This window comes from Netta rufina (genome assembly GCF_964035555.1).
Source record: "Netta rufina genome assembly, chromosome: 14".
Taxonomy (NCBI): Eukaryota; Metazoa; Chordata; class Aves; order Anseriformes; family Anatidae; genus Netta; species Netta rufina.
The window spans coordinates 15,183,917-15,207,111 of record NC_140137.1 but is presented as its reverse complement, the minus strand read 5'-3'; the positions used below and the strand labels follow the sequence as shown (position 1 = coordinate 15,207,111).

General features: G+C 42.2%; 1 protein-coding gene across 3 annotated transcripts; it reads right to left on the bottom strand.

Moving 5' to 3' along the window:
• Positions 1 to 518: 518 nt before the first annotated feature.
• TBC1D9B (TBC1 domain family member 9B) lies at positions 519 to 22,873 on the bottom strand. Of its 3 annotated transcripts, XM_084295516.1 has the most exons (22): positions 22,660 to 22,873; positions 20,019 to 20,129; positions 16,920 to 17,038; positions 15,667 to 15,895; positions 14,787 to 15,045; positions 13,911 to 14,118; positions 13,562 to 13,774; positions 13,185 to 13,346; positions 12,441 to 12,591; positions 11,818 to 12,032; positions 10,956 to 11,073; positions 10,252 to 10,537; positions 9,416 to 9,545; positions 8,894 to 8,992; positions 7,992 to 8,060; positions 6,990 to 7,230; positions 6,543 to 6,608; positions 6,317 to 6,388; positions 5,852 to 5,902; positions 4,964 to 5,011; positions 3,809 to 3,915; positions 519 to 3,019 (listed from the first exon to the last, which is right to left on the bottom strand). In XM_084295516.1, the coding sequence occupies exons 1-22, from the start codon at positions 22,775 to 22,777 to the stop codon at positions 2,327 to 2,329; spliced, it is 3,765 nt and encodes a 1,254-aa protein (XP_084151642.1). In that variant the 5' UTR covers positions 22,778 to 22,873; the 3' UTR covers positions 519 to 2,326. The 3 variants fall into 3 exon arrangements, with proteins under 3 accessions (XP_084151642.1, XP_084151643.1, XP_084151644.1); XM_084295517.1 differs by lacking the exon at positions 5,852 to 5,902; XM_084295518.1 differs by lacking the exons at positions 16,920 to 17,038; positions 22,660 to 22,873 and having other exon boundaries at positions 20,019 to 20,081.
• Positions 22,874 to 23,195: the final 322 nt, after the last annotated feature.

Below are 23,195 nucleotides of genomic sequence, written 5' to 3'. Positions count from 1 at the left end.
ACGTCACCACGCCGCCCGCGCGCCGCGCTGCTCTTGGGTCCGCTCCCCAAGCCGCGCCCCCTGTCAGTTAAGCCCCGCCCACTCTCACCCAAACCCCGCCCCCAGCTCACGAAGCCCCGCCCACGAAGCCCCTCCAGGGGCCGCAGCCCGAGTAGCCTGCCGCTGCCGCACGGTCGTTAATTAGGGCACGGTCATTAATTAGCGCACGGTCGTTAATTAGGGCACTGTCACCTTATTCCTGGAGGAAAGCAGCTCATGGTTGTGTAGCCACCGAGCCGGAGCTCTCACCCTGAAGCTCGTGACAGCGTGCGCCACACAATGAATAAATACACAAAATAATAAAAATTCACTCCAGCCACCCAAAAGTGAGTAAATTCACAGCAAGTGAATACACAGCATGACAATAAAGGCTCGCTCCAGCCCCACCGAGTCCATCCTTTAAGGTTACTGCCATGGACAAGGCCCAAGCACCGTTCCATGAGCTCAGGGAACAAACAAACAAAACGCAGCCCAGGATGCCCATCGGGTTCTGGTTCGTTTATTGAGTACATGACAGGTCAGACAGACAGTGTAAAATCACATGGAGTAGTTGGACTTTTAAAAAATTACAATAAATTACTGAATAATTAGTAAAAGCGGTTTTACTCATGGCTGCTCTCCGGATACAGGACAGAGGAGGCAGGAAAATAAGAAATACGTACGAGCTGTGAATACACAGAGAGAACGTCACGAGGGGGGATTAACACTGAGTAGCACACCGAGTAGTGTTAAATGGGAACATCCGACCACACGCGTCCTTCCCAGCCTTTACATTCCCAATGCCAGCCAGAAGCTGTAGCAAACCTTGCCCTCAGTGCGGGGTTTGCTCTCGCTGAGCACCAGCATCTCTCGCTCCGGCCCTTCGAGGCAGATGCTTGTGCACTGAGATGAATTCAGCTGTACAGACAGCATCAATTCTCCTTCCTCGGAGCGGATGCCCTGCTACCAGAAGGCTAACTCTTAGTTTCTTCTGGGCTTTGCCGATTTAGAGAGCAGTCGCTCAGTCTCCCAGTTATTTAATCTCCTTAACTGGAAAGAGATCTAGTCTATTCGGGTTTCCCATAACGGGCTGATGGCAGAGCACCACACTGCTTTGCCTTCTTCCTCTTCAGGTGTAAAAGCCCTCTGATGTGCAGCAGTTTCTACGAGCACGTCCGTGGTCAGACACTTTGTACACGAGATGTTCAGAAGGGACACACTCAGCAGCTGCAGGTGGCACAGCGCTCCTGCAAATCTTCCTACCCCCAGCATTTGCAAGGGCTGACTGATCACAGTATTCTTAGAGGAGTCTTTCTGAAAATTGGACCCATGGTTAGTTAGCAAAAAAAGAAAATAAAAAAAAGAGACTCAGCAAGAAAATGAATATTTTCTGCTCCAGCAGGGAAAGTCCAGCAGACCAGCGTGCCACAGATCTGCAATGTTGAGGCTGATTCACTGACTTGTATGTCAGGAACATACTCCCTCCTCCTTACAACTGTCAAGGGCCCATTGATTGACTTAATATTACTTCTGCACTCAAGTTGAGGAGCTTGTGGTTTCCCAGAGAAACTAAAAACAATTGGCTTTCAACGAATTAGAAGAGCAAAAGCTAGAAAACCAAGTTTATCTGAAAACCGTCTCCTGAATGCTGAATGAGAAAAAAGTTATCATATCCTATGAAAGTGCCAAATCACATCTGAAAGAAACCAGCAGATCTGAGAATGTGTGTTTAGATCTTAGGGTGCTGGGAGCAGTGGGGGCACATCTGCATTATAGCTGCTGGGTCACAGAACAGCACTGAAGAACTTACAAGACTATTTATTTATAGGTCAGGGTCCTATAGCACTTGAGGACACTGCATGAGCTCTCAGACTGCAGCCAGATGTGAACATGGTTTCAAGCCAGGCTGCATCTGCTGTGCAAGTTACCCAGGAACCTACAGCAAACAAGGGCAGGCAAGGAGCAGTTACTGTCTGAAATAAAACGTCATTAAAATAAAAGACAGCAAAAGGCAGACATGCATAATTTACGGTGGTGATTCTGTATGCCAGGGGCTATTAGGTTCTAATGGCTCTTGAGAATGTAAATCTAATTCTGCCAGCCCAAGTAGCCAAAAAAGCACCTACAGAAAGCAGTCACTGTCTGAAGCCCCTTATCGATCAGAATCTATCATAATTGTGTAGTTACTGGTCTCTGATTAAAGAACAACAATAACAGAAAAAAAAACAAACACAAAATATCAAACCATCCTGCCATCTGCCACATTATCTCCCCGTTTCATTTCCCAAAGACAATTACTGCTTTGAGTTCACCCTGACACAGAGGAAAGTTCATAGTCACTGGATGAACTGAACTGCCTCTCCACCTTCTTCTGTTCTTTGATCTTTTGCAGAATGTTGACCTTTTTCTCAAAGTAGTTTACGAGGGCTGTCTCAGTCAGCATGGAAGCTAAGATCTGCTCAAAGGAGATTGACCAGTCAGTGTCGATGGTACTGCCGTACCTGGCAGCTGCACTGCCACCTTCACAACCAACCAGGACTGTGTCATCCGCAATGTCTTCACACTGCAGGGAGCCCGTGCTGACCATGGAGTAGGAAGACATGGACATATCATCTTTGGTTTCATCATCTGATAGCAGCTGCAGAGGAGAGCCTTGTCCTTCCCCTGACCCATCTCCCAGCGTTTGGTTCTCCTGCTGGTTTTTTTCAGGCTGAGGATCTCCACAGGTTTTGTCCTCGTGGTCAGCTTGGGGTTGCTGCTCCACTGCCGAATTCTGACTCTGTTCAGATGTTGGTGACTCCTCTTCACTCACAGGATCTTGGGTACTGTTTGTTTTGCAGTCCTCAGACTTCCTTACAGGTCTGCTGGAGAACTTCTTCCCAACCTCCCCAATTCGCAGAAGGAGACTGGCTACAGTGGCAATTGCATGGTACAGCTCTTGTTCTACGGGGTCCTCACTGAACATGTTGTAAAGGGTTTTGCATAACTCTATGAATTGTTCCTTTCAAAGACAAAGACCAAAAATCATACTTAAGGCTGCAAAAAGTTGACAGTGGTTGATGAAACAACAGACACCATCTTGCCTGACTCTTCATTTATTTGCCTCCCCATCAAGTAGTGACTTTTACTGATTCAGAACAGTCCAAACACAGGCAAACTCCTCTCTCTGCTCTAGAGGCTAAATTGAGACACAGCTAGGAATTTAATACTGGCAGTATTTTTGCTGCCAGATGAACAGAATACTGACATGCTCACACCTGAGAAAACCTAAGCTTTACTTCTGCCCTGTTTCTCTTTTGTGGTCAGCTTCTACACATTTCCCAACTGGTATAAAAAGCACCCATAAAGGAAATTAGAGACAGAAAAGGTGGCACTAGTCATCGGACTCTCTTGTAACCACATTCTTTGCTCTCTCCTAAGCAACTTTAACTTCAGGCAATGCAAAAACAAAAAGCCAAACAAGTTTGTATGAGTGGTGGCGTATCCAAAACATAGTGCTCTAGAGGGAAAACAAAGATTGCAGGTCTTACAGGAAAAAATGATCCGGGAGGCACAGAATCAAACATGTTTGTCAGGTGGAAACAAAGCAGCTTTATAGCCAGCTACATGTCCACTGAGGAATTAAACGCAACTGTTTAGAACTAGAGGCTTCTAAAGCTCACCAGACCAGAAGAGCAAGGCAATCTACTGGCAATGACTGAGCATGCTGGCAAAATAGCTGCCACATATTGCTGAATTCTCTGATAAGCTGTCAGTCATCTAACTGGAAACCTTCAGGTTCAATTCTTACCTGGCTCATTTTAGGGAGATCTTTAATAGTTTCTTTTTTGGACTCTTTTTCTTTGGCCCACATTCTTAGGTAGTATCTGTAGTCCTGTGGACTGGTACCTTTCTCCTCTGCAAGACAAGACCAAGGCACTACTGCCAGGTGGTTAATGGTTTCAGACAAAGAGAACCCCATCTCAGCAAAAAACACATTGGAAGCAAGTTTTATTGACAGCTCAGGAAAGCATCTCTCAGGAAAGCTGCATTGTTTTTTGCTGGTTTATCTGATAAAATTCAGTAGAGCAGTAATCTTCACAATGACTTGTGCTGGAAGGGACCTTAAAGAGCCTCTAGTTCCAACCCCCTTGCCATGGGCAGGGATGCCACCCACTAGATCAGCCCACCTGTCCTTGAATGCTTCCAGGGATGGGGCATCCATAACTTCTCTGGGCAACCAGGTCTAGTGTCTCACTACCCTCTAAGTGAAGAATTTCCTCCAAACAGTTATAATCTGTATCTCCCCTCTTTTAGTTTAAAACTGTTCCCCTTTGTCCTATCACAACCTGCCCATGTAAAAAGTCACTCTCCATCTTTTCTATAAACCCCGTGTAAGTACTAAAAGGCTGCAGTAAGATCTCCCTGGAGTATTCTCTTCTCCAGGCTGAACATCCCCAGCTCTCTCAGCCTTTTTTCATAGGAGAGGTGCTCCAGCCTCTAATCATCATTGTGACCTTCCTCTGGGCCCACTTTAACAGGTCCAGGTCCACATCCTTCTTGCTTTGGGGGCCCCAAATCTAGATGCAGCACTCCAGGAAGGGCCTCAACAAGGGCAGAGTAGAGGGGGACAATCACCTCCCTCAACCTGCTGGCCACACCTCTATTGATGCAGCCCAGAATACACTTGGCCTTCTGGGCTGCAATCTTAACACTCCTGCATTAGCCTGATTTCTAATAAATTAACTCTATTAGTTGATAACTAACCAAATGTGATTTTCAAATGTTATGATCTTGGTAGGCTAAAAAGTCAGAGCAGTAAGGCAGGAGGGTTACTTTGTAGCTCACATCCCACTTTGTCACTGTCCATGCGGGTCACTTTGAAAGGTCTTCATGATACAGCGAAGGACAATTAAGTTGGTAATATGAAAGAAGCAAGATTGGAATGTCTTTATGATGAAATTACCTTTTTCTTGACCATTGTCATTTCTCCTTCCTTTGTCGTCTGGGGTTTCTAAAAATAACAAAATTATTAAAAAGTCATTAATATCTGTTTTTCAACAACACAACACATGAAGACTATAAGACAACTCATATCCAAATTAAAATCATGTATGAATATATTTAACAGAAGCTAGATCACACACTCCCACAAGACAGAAGCATGAGGGTGTTGGGATAAACTGGAAAAAAAGAAGCCACACTGAAAAAGAGGGTGAAACAGCTGAGGGAGATGACAGAACTCTAAAAGAAAGGGTGAAACAGACATAAAAGGCTCCTAAGCAATGGCATGGCTTAAAGACAAAAGTTCCGTTATCCAAAGCAAGATAACAAATGGAAAAAAACTAATCCACTACTGAGTACATAGGGTAAGTGACTAATGTCTACACTGTCCATTACTCATGGGCTGAGCAGACATTTTGGCAGTAATTTGCAGAGTCTAATTTTATGAATTTCACTTCTGGTTCCTTATATCGTCACTAGACTACACAGGAAATCTAGTCTGAGCTCAGACTTATTCAGTTAGCCATCTAGCACCAAACAGTGCAACTACCCCTTTTATTTAACTCTTTTTTTTTTTTGGAGCATTACTCTTTTTTGGTAAACATAAAGCACAAACAACATACTTTGTCCATACTTAAGATGGACAAAACCTATTTTGGCCAAGGTCAAAACACAATAGGTAGAATATATTGAAGTGTGTTTAATTACTTATAATACTTTATTCACAGCAGGAATGTCATGACAGAGGAGCAGCAGCAACTTCAGAGCATTTAAAATAGCATGTTGGTGCTGGCAGAAAATATCAGCATTACAGCCATGCTCAACGTGTGCACATAATCCATGGACTGACCTTGAGACTCACAGGGCAGGCAGAAATCCAGCTCTGAGACAAAAGGAGATACTGGAGCAGAAGAAAGAGGGGTTGAGGGGACAATATCCCAGATAAAACAGAAGAAAAGGCCACACAGAGACAAACACAGAGAAAGAAACAAAAACAAGAAGAGAGACAATGAGACTCGCATGAAAAACCCAAATCAGGGTGAGAGACAGGAACTGGTAAAAGCACACCGCTCCTTCTCAGCTGTCTCTGTGCTTCAGAGCGTGCTGTGTCCTGCATGAAATGGGTGCTCAGCAGTTGAAGCTCCAAACTTCTTTCCCATCATGCAATAACAGCAGCCAACTCAAAACCACTGGCAATCTTAACATGTTGCCCACCATGAGACCATGCCTTGCAAAAATCACCATTCACAGCACATGGATTTGTGCTGCAACTCCTACCTAAACTGAGGTGTACAGGCACAAAGTGTTGCATTACCTTCTGTTGTAACATCCTCTGTGAAGTAACTCGTGGCCTCCAAAGCAGACTCCGTCTCCTCTGGATTCAGAGCTGTACTCACAGAGAAAGAAATGTTAAGATCTCTAAGGTAACTGAACAGTGGCATTACCCATTTCATCAGCAAAACTCATGAGGCATCCCTTTTCTATTGCATGTCAGAACAGACCATGCTCACTAGTAGCAGTATATGGAAGCAATCACTCACCAGGAGGCAGATGAAGTTTGTAAAGTATTTTGAGTTTATCCGTGAGGTCACCATGGTACATCCCACCTGCAAGTAAAAAAATAAATCAGAAGAGTAAGAAAAACAGCAGTTAGGATAAAGAATCACCCTCTGCACACAAACTCAAAACAGAATGAGTTCTAATGCAATGAGGAAATGCTAAGCTGAATAAAACTCTCTGCAGAAGCAGCAAAGAAATATCCCCAGCAAAGCTTCATCTTGTAGGTTTACCACGTATTGTTTCCCAAAATGGGAGACTGTCTAGCAGGAAAAAGGCATCTTTTGTTCTGCCTGAAACATCATGTAAGACTGTCAACCCTCCCTTCATGATAGTGCAAACATCACCATCTCTTTATTTTTTTAGTTCTCTGGAAGAGGACAGAAAATGTTTTTCTGTAATATTCCAAGATCTCCAGAAATACCACTTACTCATCCCTGTAACAAACTCCTTGAAGTTAATGAGAGAATCCCTGTTCTCATCCAGAAGCCGGAACAAGCGTCCTGCCAGCACAGGTGTATGTGCACCACAGGACCAGGGTGTCAAACTGATGAACAGCTCTTTGAACTGCTCCATGTCTATGCGATACTGCTCCAGGTAGGGCAAACTCTGATCTCGGCGGGCAGCTGCAGCACGATTGTTTCCCCAGTAGCAACTCATCAGATACTTTGCCTTTGGAGGGAAAGGGTTGATAGGTCAGATTATTTTATACTACAACAATCCATGGGAGTGGAGACTTTCTTATAGCTCAAGAATAGCACCAAGTAAGCAGAGACGAGATATGTCAGACACACTGTTTATCTCAACCATTATTACTAGCATTATTTCACTACAAAATAGTATGATGTGAAGGAAGAGACAGGGATTTCACAAAACCATATGGAACAAATTTAAGTGAAAAATACAAAAAAGATTATTTCAGGTTTGAATGAAATGAAACTCAGTATTTACTGCAAAGGAAAAATGCAGATTTTAGAACTAGGACTCTGAGTCTATAGCAGAGTGGAACTGAATTTGCAGTGACCTTGGTAAATCAAGTTTGATTTTTTTTTTTTTTTAAACAATACATACACTGGCAAACAGAGGCACAGCACTTACAGAGCAACTCTATGGCAAACCTGAGAATAAAAACTGAGGTATAAGTCAATCCTAGCTCCGTAAGTGCTGTGTGACATTCCTTTCTCTTGACTGTGTTCTCTGAATAAGCGTCATTCAAATACTGTGAACTTGGTTTGACCATCTTTGCCCCCCAAGAATCATTTCGTAATAGAGCCGGTCTCAGTTGCACCACATGTAACAGAACCCCACATCTGCTTCTGACAAGTTGGATCAAGAATAAAAACAGAATCACTACTTCCTTTTTTACTTATTTTGACATTTGTTCTGTGTCAGAACACACCCCTCCTCACTCTATAGCTTCTATAGGTTCTTACCTTGAACACTACATACAGCTCTTCTAGTTCTTCAATAGAGAAACCAATGTCACTAGACACAGCTCGGACCTACAGTTAGGGAAAAAACAGAGTGAGTTATTTATTTCAAAGCTAGACAAATTAAATATGACTCAGTGAAAAATCTGTGTAACAAAGAAGAGAAGAAAACAATTAAAATGAGATATGGCACAAGAGAGGAGAGAAAACATAACCATTCCAATACCTTCCATTGCTATGGATTACAGGTCAAGAAGACAGTTTCTGGTCAAGCAGAAACCACTGACATTTTAAGCAGCTAGTAAAAACTTACTGATTACTTCCTGTCTCTGCAGCACTGAGAACCCTGTGTTGCCCCTCCCTCTTGTTTCTATCTTCAGATATTTGACTCAGATGCACAGAAAAACAACAGCAAAAGAAACAGATGGACAAGGTTCCCCACCTGGAGTGTGGGAGATAGTTGCAATAGATGTCAATACTCATTTCTGGCCATTAACCCTTCTGTAAAATTCCCCAACATGCTAGCATACCCTCTAAATAGGAGAAAAATACTTATCTGCTATCTATTTTTCTCAAAGATTACAGGCAAGTAGGAAAACAGACAGTGTTAGGCATTGGAGACTATTATGAGGCCTATAAATGGTTTTTATCTCCCTCCATGCCAAGTATCTAATTTGATCATGCCCAATCACTTTAAACCATTTTATTAGATTAACTAGACCTATGTGAACAAGAAAACTGAAAATCCATTATTCCAGCCAGTAAATCCATTTCTCACATTAAGTGCCATTCTTTAAGTGACTTAAAACCAGGTTTGCTACAGAGCAAACTTTCTTGATTCTTAAAGCAAAACGCATTGCATTAATATGCCATTTGGTAGCTCATTTAATCTGGGAGTCACATACCACACTCTTCTTGGCTGTATCCTCTAGGGACTGGATCACCTTCAGCCTTTGTTTAAAACGCATTTGTTCAATATCATCTGCCTTCAAATTGCTAAATTTCTACAAAAGAAAAAAAAAAAAAGTGGACCAGGTCAGCATCATCTCCTTAAGAACAAATAATCCCTGTTGAATTACATGATCTTTAACAAGTGTAGTGTACCCTCAGAGATTATCTAGAACCCCCAGAAACCTTTTACTGGCAGCAAAAAGGTGAGAAAAAAACTGTGGAAATGAACTGGGATGCTTCCATGTTTCTGCAGCATACCTCATGATTTTTGACAGTCTCCACTGGTGCTGGAGAGACTCTTTGGAATCCACAATAGTCAAAAATGTTAGGCTCTACTTATACCAAACAAAAATATTAATGGCTTGAGCATGCACTCCTTGAGCACCTCGAGCTACGAGCAGTTCAAATTCCGTCTGTATAAAACTGGATTTTAGAGGAGAAAAATCACTTAGGCAAAAACTAAGCCAGAACCTGACCTCATAGGATGTTTTGATGAGGTCAAAGATGTCAATTTCAAGTGGTGGGTCATCTCCACTCGTCAATAAGGCGTGCAAGTGGGGAATAGGGGGTGAGACGCTTTGTCTGTTAACTACATTGTCCAAATACCTGTGGAGAAAACAAACAAACAGATCCAAGACTCCAGGATTAGTGTCAAAGAAAAGCAGTAATATGCTATATGCACCAGTCCTAACTCCTTTGTATTATTAATGTAAACACATAAGAAAATTTAATTTTTCCCAGCTAACCCACAATGCTATCCTCAACATCTCAGACAGACAGCTGATGTTCACTCTACTTTGGGAATATCTGTTCTTTTCAAAGGCAGGCTCCCAGCAGTAAGCTGAAGATCTTACTGTAAATAGGACAGATTCACATTTCAAACAAGAAATTCTTTTATTTACTACACTTGCGAAATATCTGCTTGATCAAGTTTTCTGTTACAAGAAGGCCATTCTTGCCAGGACTTGTTCTTAATAGTGGATTAGAATTCTTCTGTGAATTTTGGATAAGCAACCCTGTGGATTTCAAATTCAAACTGAGAAACAGGAATGTTGTATGCCACCAAACAAACAGCTCTGCAAATATGGGATTCCTCAGCTCATACTTCAGCTGAAAATTTGTTTCAGCTGTTGCAAAAAGCAATAGCAAACATCTCTGGTGCTCAAGTTTCACTCTAGACAAATTTCTATGACCTGCTATGTAATGGAATTCATGGGAACTATAAAAGACTCTCTCTTATAAGGTACAAAGGAATGATGACTAAAAAGGGTACCATTACCATTCAGTTATAAGTAAGAACAAGTAATGGTACCTGCCCAGAATAGTCATGGCTTCACCTTCATCACAGCACTGTAACAACTTCTCCATGTTGGCATCAAGTATGGCCAGTGACACCTGCAAGATAAACTTGATGCCCTCGTAGAAAAAACAGTCAACAATGACCACAGCACTCTCAAAGGGCATGACACTGAGAAAGAGCGTGAGAAACCAAGAAAGGGATATGGTAGAAATCACTCCCAGCTCCTGCATCTTTTCTGACAGCTGTGGAAGATACTCTCGTGTAAGTTCTTCAAAGATGCCTTGGTCCACCAATGCACCTGGGAAAAGAGACAAGAACAATGTCAGAACTCGAATTTGTGAGGTCATGGTACTATAACCAAGTTAATCAATTATTAAACAAAACATTATGAGTTCACTTTGATTTCCTATCAGCTTCTTAATATCAGAACTAAAAGTAACACATTTGTTTAGATTTGTTACCCTGTTCCCAATAAACATAACACGTATAGACGGAGATTATTCTCGACTCCATCTTCCTTGTTTAGCTTGGTAGCCCATAGCATCTCTTTCTACGCCTCCACCACACACCTGCAACTTTAAAGGGAAGAGGCTCGTGCTTCATCTTTAAAACCCATCACGTTTAACTAATTCTGAAGAAACAAAATATTCCTGAGAGATTCTGACAAAACTGTAGCTGAAAATCCAGGATCCAGCATGATATTGACAAAGACTCACCCACTACTCTTGTGTTGTAGTAATCTGGCAACATCCGCTCACATAAAGCCACTAGGAGCCAGAAAGCTTCTTCCTCATTGCAGTATAACAACAGCACTGATGTAACAATGTTCATTGCCTATTTGTTGGCAGCATTAAACACAGGCAGAGAGAGAGAGAGAGAGAGAGAGAAAGAAACATGAAGACGTTCATGAAAATTCTGTCATTACAGATCAGCTAAACTTAAAGAGCATGATTACAGCAAAGCAGTCTTGTGGGAGTGAGAGTCAGATTTATTTCCAGCTTTTACTGGTATCTGAGTCACTAGGTGACCTTGAGACAATTAACCTTCCTGTTTCAGTTCCTCTGCGAGGCAGCAGATAATGTAACTACTTTTTGTCAAGCACTTTTGTTAATAAACATGACCATATATGATTTTCAGAGTTTTCAGAAAAAGCTTTGATCATAACAGAACAATGTAACAAGAACCTCTCATGGCACAGAAATACACAAAACAAATCTGAATTTCTACTGAGCTGTTTGCGAAACAGCAACTGGCTTCATTTGCGATATATTGCTCATGTGCATCACTATTCGCTTGATTTCATTGCTTATTTCAAGGAAACCAGGAGATGCTTTTCTTGAAGTAAGGAGAGCTCCAGCACAAAAACTACTGAAAGAATGTGTCACCACACATAACAGATATGTGCAAAGTCTATATAAATGCTGTATACAAAGGATAATTAAGAGATCCATGCAACATCACCACTTCTTTCCATCACATGCACAGCAAGAAGGAAAAGCTTGAAACTGAACCAAGAAAAGATCCAATACAGTCATGGTAACCATGCAGGGGCTGATAAGTCTGAGACTTCTTTCTTACCTGACAATACCCAATTGTTGGATTTCTGAATGCATAAGCTGTTAAGACTCTCCGGAGGGCAGCAATTCCCAACTCATTCTGGAAGGCAGGATGTTCTGGCATAGAACGGTGCAGATCTCTCTCAATTTCTTCTGTAGCAAGATTGTACTTTCCCATTGACTTTTCCACAAGATCTCCATAGTAACCAGGATGAGTGACCATCTCGTTCCAAGCCCCTGTAATGACAAATAAATACTGCATCACTTCTTGTGCTTCAAAATATAGGCTCTATGCCCACAGCATCAGAGAAGAGGCATCCAGGAAGCACTACACAAACTCAGCAACTACAAATAGACATGAAAGTAAGTACAGAAACAAATTCATTGTTAAAGCATCAGGTTAGAGTGTAAGTCCCAACACTGAAATTCAGACAAAATTGACCAAAGAGCAACTACACTCATAAATAGTCATATTAGTAATGCAATCACTGCATTTTTGTCCAAGACAACCATGAAGTATAATTCAGGTGGAGTTAACTTCTGATTTATCTCTTCTGAAATGAGCTGTGATTTATACCTTTTCCCTTGAGATGTGCAGAACACTTTTTTCTGCTAGCTGCCAAAGTATCCCTCACAACCTCCTACCTGAGAAAAGTAGCCACAGCTCTCCACGAAGATTCTCTGGGATTCCTTTCTGCACCAGCTCCCTAGTCTTGGCAGTGCGATACATACACATCCCTCTCCCATATTCAAAGAAATGAATGTTCCAAGACTCTTCCTTCATCTTCTCCTTTGCCTGCACAGGAACAAACAAAGCCATTTTAGGAGATCAAAGCATTTTTATATTTGCATAACAGGTGATTTCTGGGTACTCAGGCCTACACTTCATGAAAGAAATGCACTGTGACACTTAAAGATTTTCTTCTTCCTGCTGAATAAAAGGGTGTATGCTAATCTATACTGTTCTGAATCAGTTCTGACCTGCTTTAAGTCATCTCCACAGCAGAAACATGGGCTTAGCAATGATATTACACCTTGCAAATCTCTACATAAATGCAAGAACCTTGGTCTAAGATGACTGTCTAGGAAGCCAAAATACCAGTTCTCTACTGCTTTGATCTGAAGAAAAGCAGTTCTTCACAGATACTAATTTGTATCCCAAAAGCACAGTAACACAAGTTTCTCAGCCTCTACTCATGTATCTCAGTACTGATACAGTAAGCTGATGGTTAGGTTACATCTATGCAGCACTACCATGGTGACAGTGATACTGCAGAGGTGACAGAAGCTAGGGAGAAAATGCATTTATAGTCTCAGAGCAGGACAGGAAATCTGCCACCTACTATACACTATTTATAGTTAATTGATTTAAGTTAAAATATCATTTACCCCTTTGGGTCCCAAGAGCTCCTCAGAATTTCTTCTGAAAAGTTTGAGCAGTCCCTGGGAGGCTGTTGGCACTTCCCCTGCGCAGAAGTTGACAGGTCGATTGTTGAGAGCAGAAGGGGGGCTAACTGCAAGTGGGCTGCTGGAAGGCAATTCTGGAACTTCCTGGAAAATGCAAATATTTACTTTGATAAAAAACATAATGTATTTCTACTGCTGTAAAGTTAAGTCATACATAACATATCTGCCAGACTGGAGACAGAGGTGGTAGAGAAGAGGTGGCTACAGTTCTGGCTTTTCCTTCAAATCGTCCTTCAAGAACTATCCCTGTGTCCGCCTGAAAGGTGCAAAAATGCTCCTCCCACCTATTTCCTTAGTACCTCGCATCCAGGATCACCCATATTCCACTTCCATTCCCTGTCACTGCCGCATGGTTTCTTGGATGGTGTTCTTTGCAAGAAGTCAGAGATTCTCTGTACCAAGAAATCTCGGTCCCTCAGATTGGCAAAGAAGAAGGTCATTTTACTTTTAGTGCTGATGGACAGAGGGCTGGGCAAGACACTGGAACTATCGGCCTTCTCAACTATTGTCACCTAGAAGACAAAGACAAGGGCAGAAGACATTTGGATCTAGCAGATTCTCCATTATCTGCAAAGCATGACACAAAAGCTAGAAGCAGACAAAAAGATAACAAAAGGCTGTAGTAATACACAACTAAGAAATCCCCACCTCCCTGAGAGGAATGATGAGATGACAAGCCTCCTCTGCCTTGCTGGCAAAACAGATGTAATTGTTGGAAACAAACATCTGGCCAGGAATGTGCATCTTGTTGAATGGTGTCCACAAGGTACAGTCTGTATGTCCATCCAGGCACTCATCCTTGGGCAGCCGAAAAGTGGCACGGTAGCATTCATTTTTGGCTCGAGCATCAAGGTCTCTGGGGAAAAGTAGACAGTAGTCCCTAGAGTTTTTTTTCTCCTTTGAAAAACCCACACAAACACTAGCATAAGTGTTCGTTACAATAACAAACTCCAGCCTGTGCTGTGAATTCTTACTATTCATTTCTCTAACTGAGATGCTACCCCTTATCTGACTCCTCTTTCAGCCTTCAGACATGCTTCACTGACAAGGTATGTCCTGCAATACAAGACAAAATAGGCAAGCGCATCTCAGAACACAAATCTGAAATACCGAAATGTTATATCAGATTCAGAAACTGTTAAGAACAGTCCCCAGTGGAAGGATTTTTTGCAATATACATATTTATTTATTTTTATAATTTTTGAACTTCAGGCCAAAGGGCCAGTGTCATTTTCTTCTTTCAAACTTTCTTTTTTAAATATGATTTTTAGTAGTTTGAAGTTGAAAATTCCTTCTGAGAGCCTCTAGTCTGTACCTTCATGCATGAGAAAGACATGAGGGTTTATGTGAATTCAATACCAATTAGGGATGGAAAAAAAACAACAGGCAGAGGGCTAATGACTGAAATAACTGAAGCGTTGTCTAGAGTGAGAAAAACCCAGGGGCACCTGAGAGCTACACAGTAATGCTGATTTATTATTACAATCCCCTTTCCTCTGTCTTCTCACTGCTGGAAACACACACCTTTTTAGTGCAGAGATGTTCTTAAGAGGCTTCCTGGGCTTTGGGAGGGACTTGTCCTGTAGGAAACTCTCATTGTCCAGTAGCTGCCGCATAGCAATGTTAGCCAACTGCTCCATCAGCTTGAAGGTCTCATTGATGTTAAGAAACATGGAAAAATAAAGTTCGCTGTCCCTTGTGCTCACTTTAATGCACTCAGGGAACAGCAGGGTAGCATTTTTTTCTAGCTGGGTTACATCCACCCATTGAATCACCAGTGTCACTAGGAAAAAAAAAAAAGTTAAAAAAGCTACTATTACAATTTGAGACGAAACAAAAATCAGAAATGAAGCTTAAGCAGCAAGAAAGCTCTCAATGTAGCAGTATTTTTCTCCTCTTACACATGCACATTTATTTTCTTTACACTTTTCTGGGTTCTCCAAAAATACTTGGAAATATTCTTTGGGAATAGCTGGACTAAAAATAATGCAGTTCCAAAGGACTTTCTTCTATCCATTAAATGCTTTCAATTACAATTACTCATGTTTTAATTCTTTCTAGCAAGTTAACTTAGTACTCGGGGGGGTTAAGTTTTGTTATTACTGGGTGGTTCTCAAACAAAACTCACTGAAGTCAAAAAATTGCTTGGTTCTCTAATTCAGTGGAAGTAAAAGCCCAGGTGCACAACCTGGCAGTTTAAACTTCACTGAAGTGTCTACGAGTGCAGGGACAGATCTACAAGTTGAGCCAGAGCTCAAAAGGATTCCTAAAGAGAAAGAAAAAAACAAACACCATTCAGCTTTAAAAAAAAAAAAAAAAAAAAAAAAAGTCCCCATGAAAGATCACCCACATCAAAAAGATAATGGGAAATAGCAGGAAAACAACTAGTAAGTTTGTAACTCACCCTCTTTGCCCAGCAGGAAGGAATAGAAACAGAGGTGATTGACAGTGAGGTACAGCCAACCCTGCCGGGGAACACGCCCCTTCCAATAGCTGCAAGAATAGTAATTGACCAACTTCTCCACCTCTGGCATCCCAAACTGCTTCCGCATCTTCAGTTCAGCCTCTTTGAATTTACCTGGATCCTCTTCGCTCTGGGGCTGCTGATTCTTGTTCTCTTCAGCAATAATTCCCTGAAGGACATGGGAGGAGAGACACAGAGATAAGAGATGTCTGCTGACAGACAGAATATACAGTTAGAGGTCACAGCAGCAATCCGGAAGACAGAAAGAAGAAACACAACACAGCAGTTAACATTTCTCCTGTCAAGTTAGAGAAACAGTAAAGACATGTAGAAGGAGCAGTCAGATAGCCTGGGAGTCTACGAGCTGATCTGCTCCTGAACACACGCAGCTAGGGTTCACGTTTAACATTTGACTGCGTTTCTCACAGCTGGTCTGGTAACACTTTGAACACCCTGCAGGAGAACCGGTCTGCTTTCACTTGCAAACACGCATTTTCAACAGGAAGATCATCATCTGTCAGGAAGCACTGAACTCTGCAAGCCGTCAGATCTTGACCAGCCAGAAGGAAAAACAAATTACCACAATCTCTCTCGCACACAGACACACAGCAACTACAGAGAAACCTGACAAGAGTACTAGAAAAGCCTCACACTGCTTCTGTTCAATAAAAAAAAACGCACGTTATGTTTTTACTCTGCAGAATCTGTGTGCTGGTCATCTGAAGAGTGTTAACTGCACAACAAGCAGAGACACCTGTCTGAATACCCATGCAAGTTAGGGTTCAGTTCCTTTACATCCTAGATGGCTTCTAGACCATCATGGGAACACAAATGCATTTCTTAAAAACTAGAATTCTATCCCCCATGTTTGTTCCTAGATCAACTTTAGTTTAACACCGTGTCAAAGGTTCACAAGAATTATAATAAGTGATTAGATTTTAATTAGTTACCCTAAGTAGGCTGCTCCTTGACATCTACTGCCCATAACCTTCCCCCCCCCAACATTTGTCCAGCGTTATGGATGTAATGTCATGCTCACAACACTGTATGCATTTCATGACAATTTCCAATGTATGTCTGAAGCTCTGCAATGGAGCTCTTGCTTCCTCCCTTCCAAGGGTAAAAAGCTCTTCATACCACCTCCCTATTCATTATCAGGATCTAGAAGTCCTTCAGGGAAACATGTCCCTTACATGTATCTTGCCCTTGACAAAGGTGGTGATATCTTCTTCATTATCAAAGATGGATAGAGTCTGCAGTAAGTTATTCTCCAGCCATTCCCAGTGCTTTGTGATCTCTTTACGAGATGATCCTAGTTGAAGGGGTGAAATATGAAGGGAAGAGCAAAGAAAAAAAAGAAATTAGAACAAGCTCTTTTTTTTCTCCAAGTTTATAGCAGTAAATTAATAATTACCAAACAGTGATCAAACATCAAACACATCAATTGTATACATGTTGAGGATATTATATACACACCATTATGTGTCTAATGAAATGTCTCAGTTGCCACTGAGGATAATAAGCACACTACCAACACATCATCCTATTTGCAATTACACAGCAAATAGTGTTTTCTCCCAGACAAAAAGCATTGTTACACTCCAGACAAGAAGTACTCTTAATTCCTAATTGTCTAGAATAAAAATATTGAACTTTCAGAAGAAACTTGAAATTTCAGAACAATCACACTTTTTACACCTCCAAAGGGGTTTCATTTCTCATGGGCAGCACAGAACATACAATTACAAAACAAAAAGCAACCAAAATATTCAAATGCTACGTTCTTTGCTTTCCTAAAGGAAAAAAAAAGGTCTCAGCAAAACTTGTATCAAACAGTTAGTTGTCTTTAACCACATAGCCCACAAGGTTCACAGAGGACAAGCTTCACTGTCTAACCAGTTTAATGAACTCTTCTATAAAAAGTTGCTTTCATTAACATTTTGTTCCCTTAATTGTTTCAGAGATTTATGTTTAGTAAAAGATTTCTTCACCTCTATCAATGGCTATTACTCTATTCTCTTATGCAGAAATAAAGAAATAAAATAGCAATTCAATTTTTTAAGATAAGAAACAACATTAAATGCAGACAAAATTTGCAAGTCAAAGACACTTGTAAGTTTCTCATTGCCAAATTCCCGTAGATTCATCTTTTGAAGTTTCAAACAAAAGCAATGGGATATGTAAAAATGTTAACAGCATGCCTCCCACTACTCAAATTCTCTGCTAGAACATTAAACCCCTCAATGTGGTTAATGATGGAAATGAAGAAAACAGCAGGAAACAAACAGTCCCCTAAAGCTACTGCTCTACCTGACTTTCTTATCTAAGAGGCTGCTTCAGCAAAGAAACAATATTTGTGTATTTGTAGTTGGATACCCGGCCACAAAACCAAACCCCAGCTAATCTGTGGTTTCATAAGCAAAAATAACTCCAAAACCTGAAACCAAAAACTAGAAGCAAGTAAGCTGCCTTGTCTCAGAGGACCGCAGGACTATGAGTTTGAGTTTCTGTGTACAGGTCAATGAATTAGACAACAAATACAGTTTCTTCTGCTTTTGTGTATAAGTTTACTTGATGTTTATTCAAGCCATTTGATGTTGTTTTTGAAGCATAACTAATTTTGAATAATACTAAATGGCTAATTTTAAGAGCGCAGAATTATCAATTACAGGATACTTTGGTCATCAAAGGAAAAAACAAACACACCAACAGTCAAGTAGTAATGGTGGGGGAATAAATCCCATCTAGTTGTTTCATGACGTGCATCTCTCACCACCTGATAGCAAACAAATTGCTAAAAGACAGGTCTCAATAGTTGAGGTCTTTCTATGAACAACATTAGAGTAACATACACAAAATGACTAAAATTCTGCAATTCCTACAAAGAGTTCTAAGAACAAAATGCTGAAGGCTGAAGCTGCATGCATAACCGGAACGTTGCCCACTAGTATTTACACATGACAAACCATACATTAAAGATGGACATTTTTCAGCTAGAGAACCATGTAAATTTTATAACTTTACGTGAATGCCAGTACTCTTCTTTTGACAGTAACGTGAATATATCATATGATTAAAAAATAGTACTTTGGATTAGTATAATGTATTTATTCTAGTATAATAATTTATCAAATTCCATACAGTTGCTACATAGCCCATCTCATTCTACCATGTTGCATTACTTCAAAGTAACTGAAATATTGAGAATATCAGCTACTACTGCACTACTGAAATTGTACAAAAACACGCTCACTGAGTGTCAAGGTACTACAGAATTATTTGCACCACATGTGGCTAATACATTTTCTGTTTTGTTTGTTTGTTTGTTTTTTCCTATTCAGTTTCTGTTCTGTCATCTTATTTTCCTGTTTTCTTCTCTGCCTCCTCCTTCGTCAGAAGTGAAACTGATTTTTTTTGTGGAACGCAGCAATTTCTAAGGCTCTCTCCTGCAGAATTTAAGCAGCTCTGCAAGGGAGAATGTTTTGTTGGTTGCCTGGGGACAAGATGGGAACAGGGAAAACAAGGTTTCAACATCTGCAGGCTTAGCAAGTAATTACTTCATGCTCAGATTTCACTTCTGAACCACAAAGTGAGAAGTGAAGATGCTTATTGTAAACAAAGCCACTCTAACAAATATGTCTTAAGATATTTTCTTTTCAGCAACCAGTAAGACTTAAAGCCTTAAGCAGAGTTCACTACTGGATACCAGAAGGTTGCACCACAATATTCCAATGCAGCAGTTATATCTGTCAAGTAAAAGAGGCCAAGAATTCTTGCTGCTTTAAAAAGATATATTAATATATTTTACAGATATACTATAGCTATACATCTATTACAGGCCAGAAATAGCAGAAGAAGAAAAAAAAAAAAGGATCAAAACACTAAGAAGATTTCCACAAGAGTGTTTGGCACTTTGAATGACCTTACACGTTCCCATCTTGTACTGTGTTCCTGGTAAGCAGGTTCTGGCACAGCACTCATTATCCCACAGCAATCTTTGTCATCACAGCTTTATTTTCTGAGCAATCCTCTATGACCCTACAAACCAGTATCTTGGAAGATACAAATTTCATAACATCTGCAGAAGTGGAAGCTTTTACAGAGCCTTATGTTCACAACCTATAGTTTAAACAATGCCAAGAAGTTTTGCCATTTCTGGCATCACCCACTGCCCCACCAAAATTTCCTGAGCAGTCACAGAATACTCCTATGTGGGTAACTGATCACCTGAAGAATACAGAGAAGAGAATAACATGAATCCAGCCTCTGACAAGAGTCACATCGATACGTACCACACGCTACTGCCCAATACACTTGAGAGTCCTGAGTCTGGTGCAGAATACGGTACGGGGCAACTCTGGCACTGGAATCCAAAACCACATCTAACGTTCCCACAAGGAGACCTAGGAAGCAAACACAGAAATTAAAACAATGCAATACCAAACCAAAGAATTGGGTTAAGCAAAAATACATCATTGACACTACAGAAAAGTACCAGTGTTCCTATTATGCACCCTGTGATGGTTCTTGATCAAGAAAACAAAGACATAAATCCAGTCACTGAAAGCAAATTACCTATGAGCCACCAAAGCTAATCCCACTGTTAATGGCTGAAGTTTAGATGGCAATTAAATATCTACTAAACCTCATTATGATCCTCTGCCTTCCTAGGAGAGTTTTATAATGAAATTAAATGCATTTTTTCCATGGGGTCCGGACAAATAGGAGAGACGGTTAAAGTGGGACGTCTTCAGATTAACTTTGTCTCAAAAATACTTTTTGAAAAACAGAGCTTTGTCCTCAGTACGGGCAATAATCTCATAAGCCTCTAAGATCTTTCATCACTGAATCCAAATGATTGCCACAAGAATATGAAGTCTCCAGAAATTCCAAGCTTCTGCTACTACCTGATTTTTAAGCCACTAAACTACAACACGAAAGAGTTTTCAATACAGTATCTTTCAGCATCAACTATGCAAACAGAAGGCAAGGTCCATTCCAAAATGGAATCAAATAGTTCTAGAAAACTGGTACTCCCAGGTTTCAGTGACATTCCTGTAAGTACCTCAATTAAATAAAGAATGCAGCTAGAGAACCAAAATTTGGTAATTCAGAAGGTATTTTTTTTAATATGGTAAATGAAAAGGCAGGCATTTTCAGCACTAAATGCTGACCGCCAGTAGACTTTGTAAAGCAAATCCATTCATTTCAATTAAATCAATTTGCTAGTTAAATCAAATATTTAAGATATTTTGCTTTATTCATTCTATATAATGTACTATGAGTACCTTTAGCATAAATTAATTTTGCAACATCTTCATTATTTCATTTTCTAATCGTCGAACAGGGAGAGGGAGCACAGTTGCTCCTCTGGTCTGCTCTTCAGGAGTCCCAGGCCCAATTCCCTGCCATCCTCCCTATGCTTTGAGTGAGCCTGAGCAAATTGTACTCGTCTGTATCTTTCACTATCTGTGAAACTTGCTTCCTCCTCCCCTTTATCTCTCCCTCAGCTACCCAAAAGCAAGCAACAGATTAGGGACATAGCACTGAGCCTACTTCAAGAGAAGCACCACAGATAACACGATCAGCCAGAGAACAGCCACATGGAGTTTGGTAATCCTTAAAACAAATGCGTATGCACCCAATACAACAGGATCTGCTCTGGCTCCAGGTATCTTCTGTATAGTTGTTGGCAGAATATGGATTAAAAACTCATTTTGTATACTTCCTATAACAACACTCAATGTGTCATATATATTGACACGTGTGCCAGTAACAAGACATGGAGACAAGAACTTGAGTACAACTGCAATTTAAACAACTTGTTAGCTTGGCTGAATATCTGCATTCTAACTCCCAGATGTTAACTTGCAGCTGTCCAGCTCTGCGAGGAGGTCATGCGGCTTCCAGCACACAGGGGCTCTGGAGAAGACTCTCACTGGGCTGAACTTGCTCAGGAAGTAAACTGGCTCAAAGCTTCAAGCACTTAAGAAAAGATCAGTCTAAATGTTTAATCGTCCAGAACAGCGCCAAGGGTGACTTCTCCTTGTGAAGAGACTGGGAAATTCCAGAACACATTTATATACTCACACACAAAATTACAGAAACCGCGTTACATAAGAGAGTAGTTCAAAACCATTTTAAGTATTGTGAAAAAGATGAAATACGCTAAAGATGTTTATCGCTTGTGTCATTTCTGTAGTTTGTATTTTTTGTATTTGGTCCACAGGGCCAACCACATGAGGCTGGTTGTGCGTAACTCAACCAATGTAAAAGGCACCTTTTTCACCCTTTATTATTTACATAACGGTGCAGACATTCTGCATGTACACGGGTGTTTGAGGGAATTCTGTTGTCGTTCACACCGTGCCTTGGTCACAGTTACGTTCGTTTAACGGTCCCCGTCAGCAGCCAGGGATACCAGGCAGCCGCACACACACACAATTACCGCTCAGCTGCATGACTTCACCTCTGTCCACGCACAGCACCGTGACTGTCCCCAAAATGTGTAGGAGAACCACAGGAATACCTGTGAGTACCACAGCGATACCCGCCAGTACCACAGCGATACCCACCAGTACCACAGCCATACCCGCCAGTACCACAGCGAGATCTGCGAGTATCACAGCAACGCTCGTGACAAACCACACCTTGCTCTCCCCCACCTAAACCTTTTTTTTTTTTTATTGGGGGGGGGGGGGGGGTATGAGGCACACCCCAAAGACCCGAGGCCACCTCAGTGACCCAAAAACCCCTTATCCCAACCCAATTTTTCCCGGGCCAAGCGGGGAGGCCCGGGACCGCCCGGGGGTGTCCCGGAGAAGGCCGGAGCCCCTCACGCCGCCCACCCCGGGTCCCCCACACCCCCCGCGCCCCTCTCGTCCCCTCAGCACCCCCCGGGCCGTGCCTGCCCCCGGCCCCACCGCGCCTCACCCGTGAGGCCGCCCCCTTTGCCGTGTCCCCGCCGGCGCTGGAGCAAGAAGAAGGGGTTGGCCCGCTCCGTCACCCACAGCGCGCCGGCCAGCAGCACCTCCTCGGGCCCCAGCCACATGGCGGCGGCTCGGCCCGGCCCGGTTCGGCTCCCTTGGGCCCGGCCCAGCCCGGCCGGAGCGCTGAGGGGGTTGGTGCAGGGGGAGCGGCCGGGCCGCTCCGCGCCGCCCGGTCACGGGGCCGCGCCCGCCGCCATCGCGCCCCCTGGCGGCCCGGGCCCCTCACGGCAGCGGGGCGGTGCCGTGCGGCCGCCGTGGCGCCGCGGCTCGCACCGCAGGCTCCTCAGCGGGGAGGTCGCGGGTTCGAATCCCGCTCGCGGGTGCTGCGCGGTGGGGTTTAGCTGCTTGATTTGCAGCCGCTCCGCTGCCCCTTCTTGGCACTTCAGCGGGTGCAGGGAGCTGTGTGCTGCACAAAGCACGGCCCTCGCCACCGTGGTGTAGGGAACTGGGGAGATCTTTGCCAGGATGGCTGTAATTTGC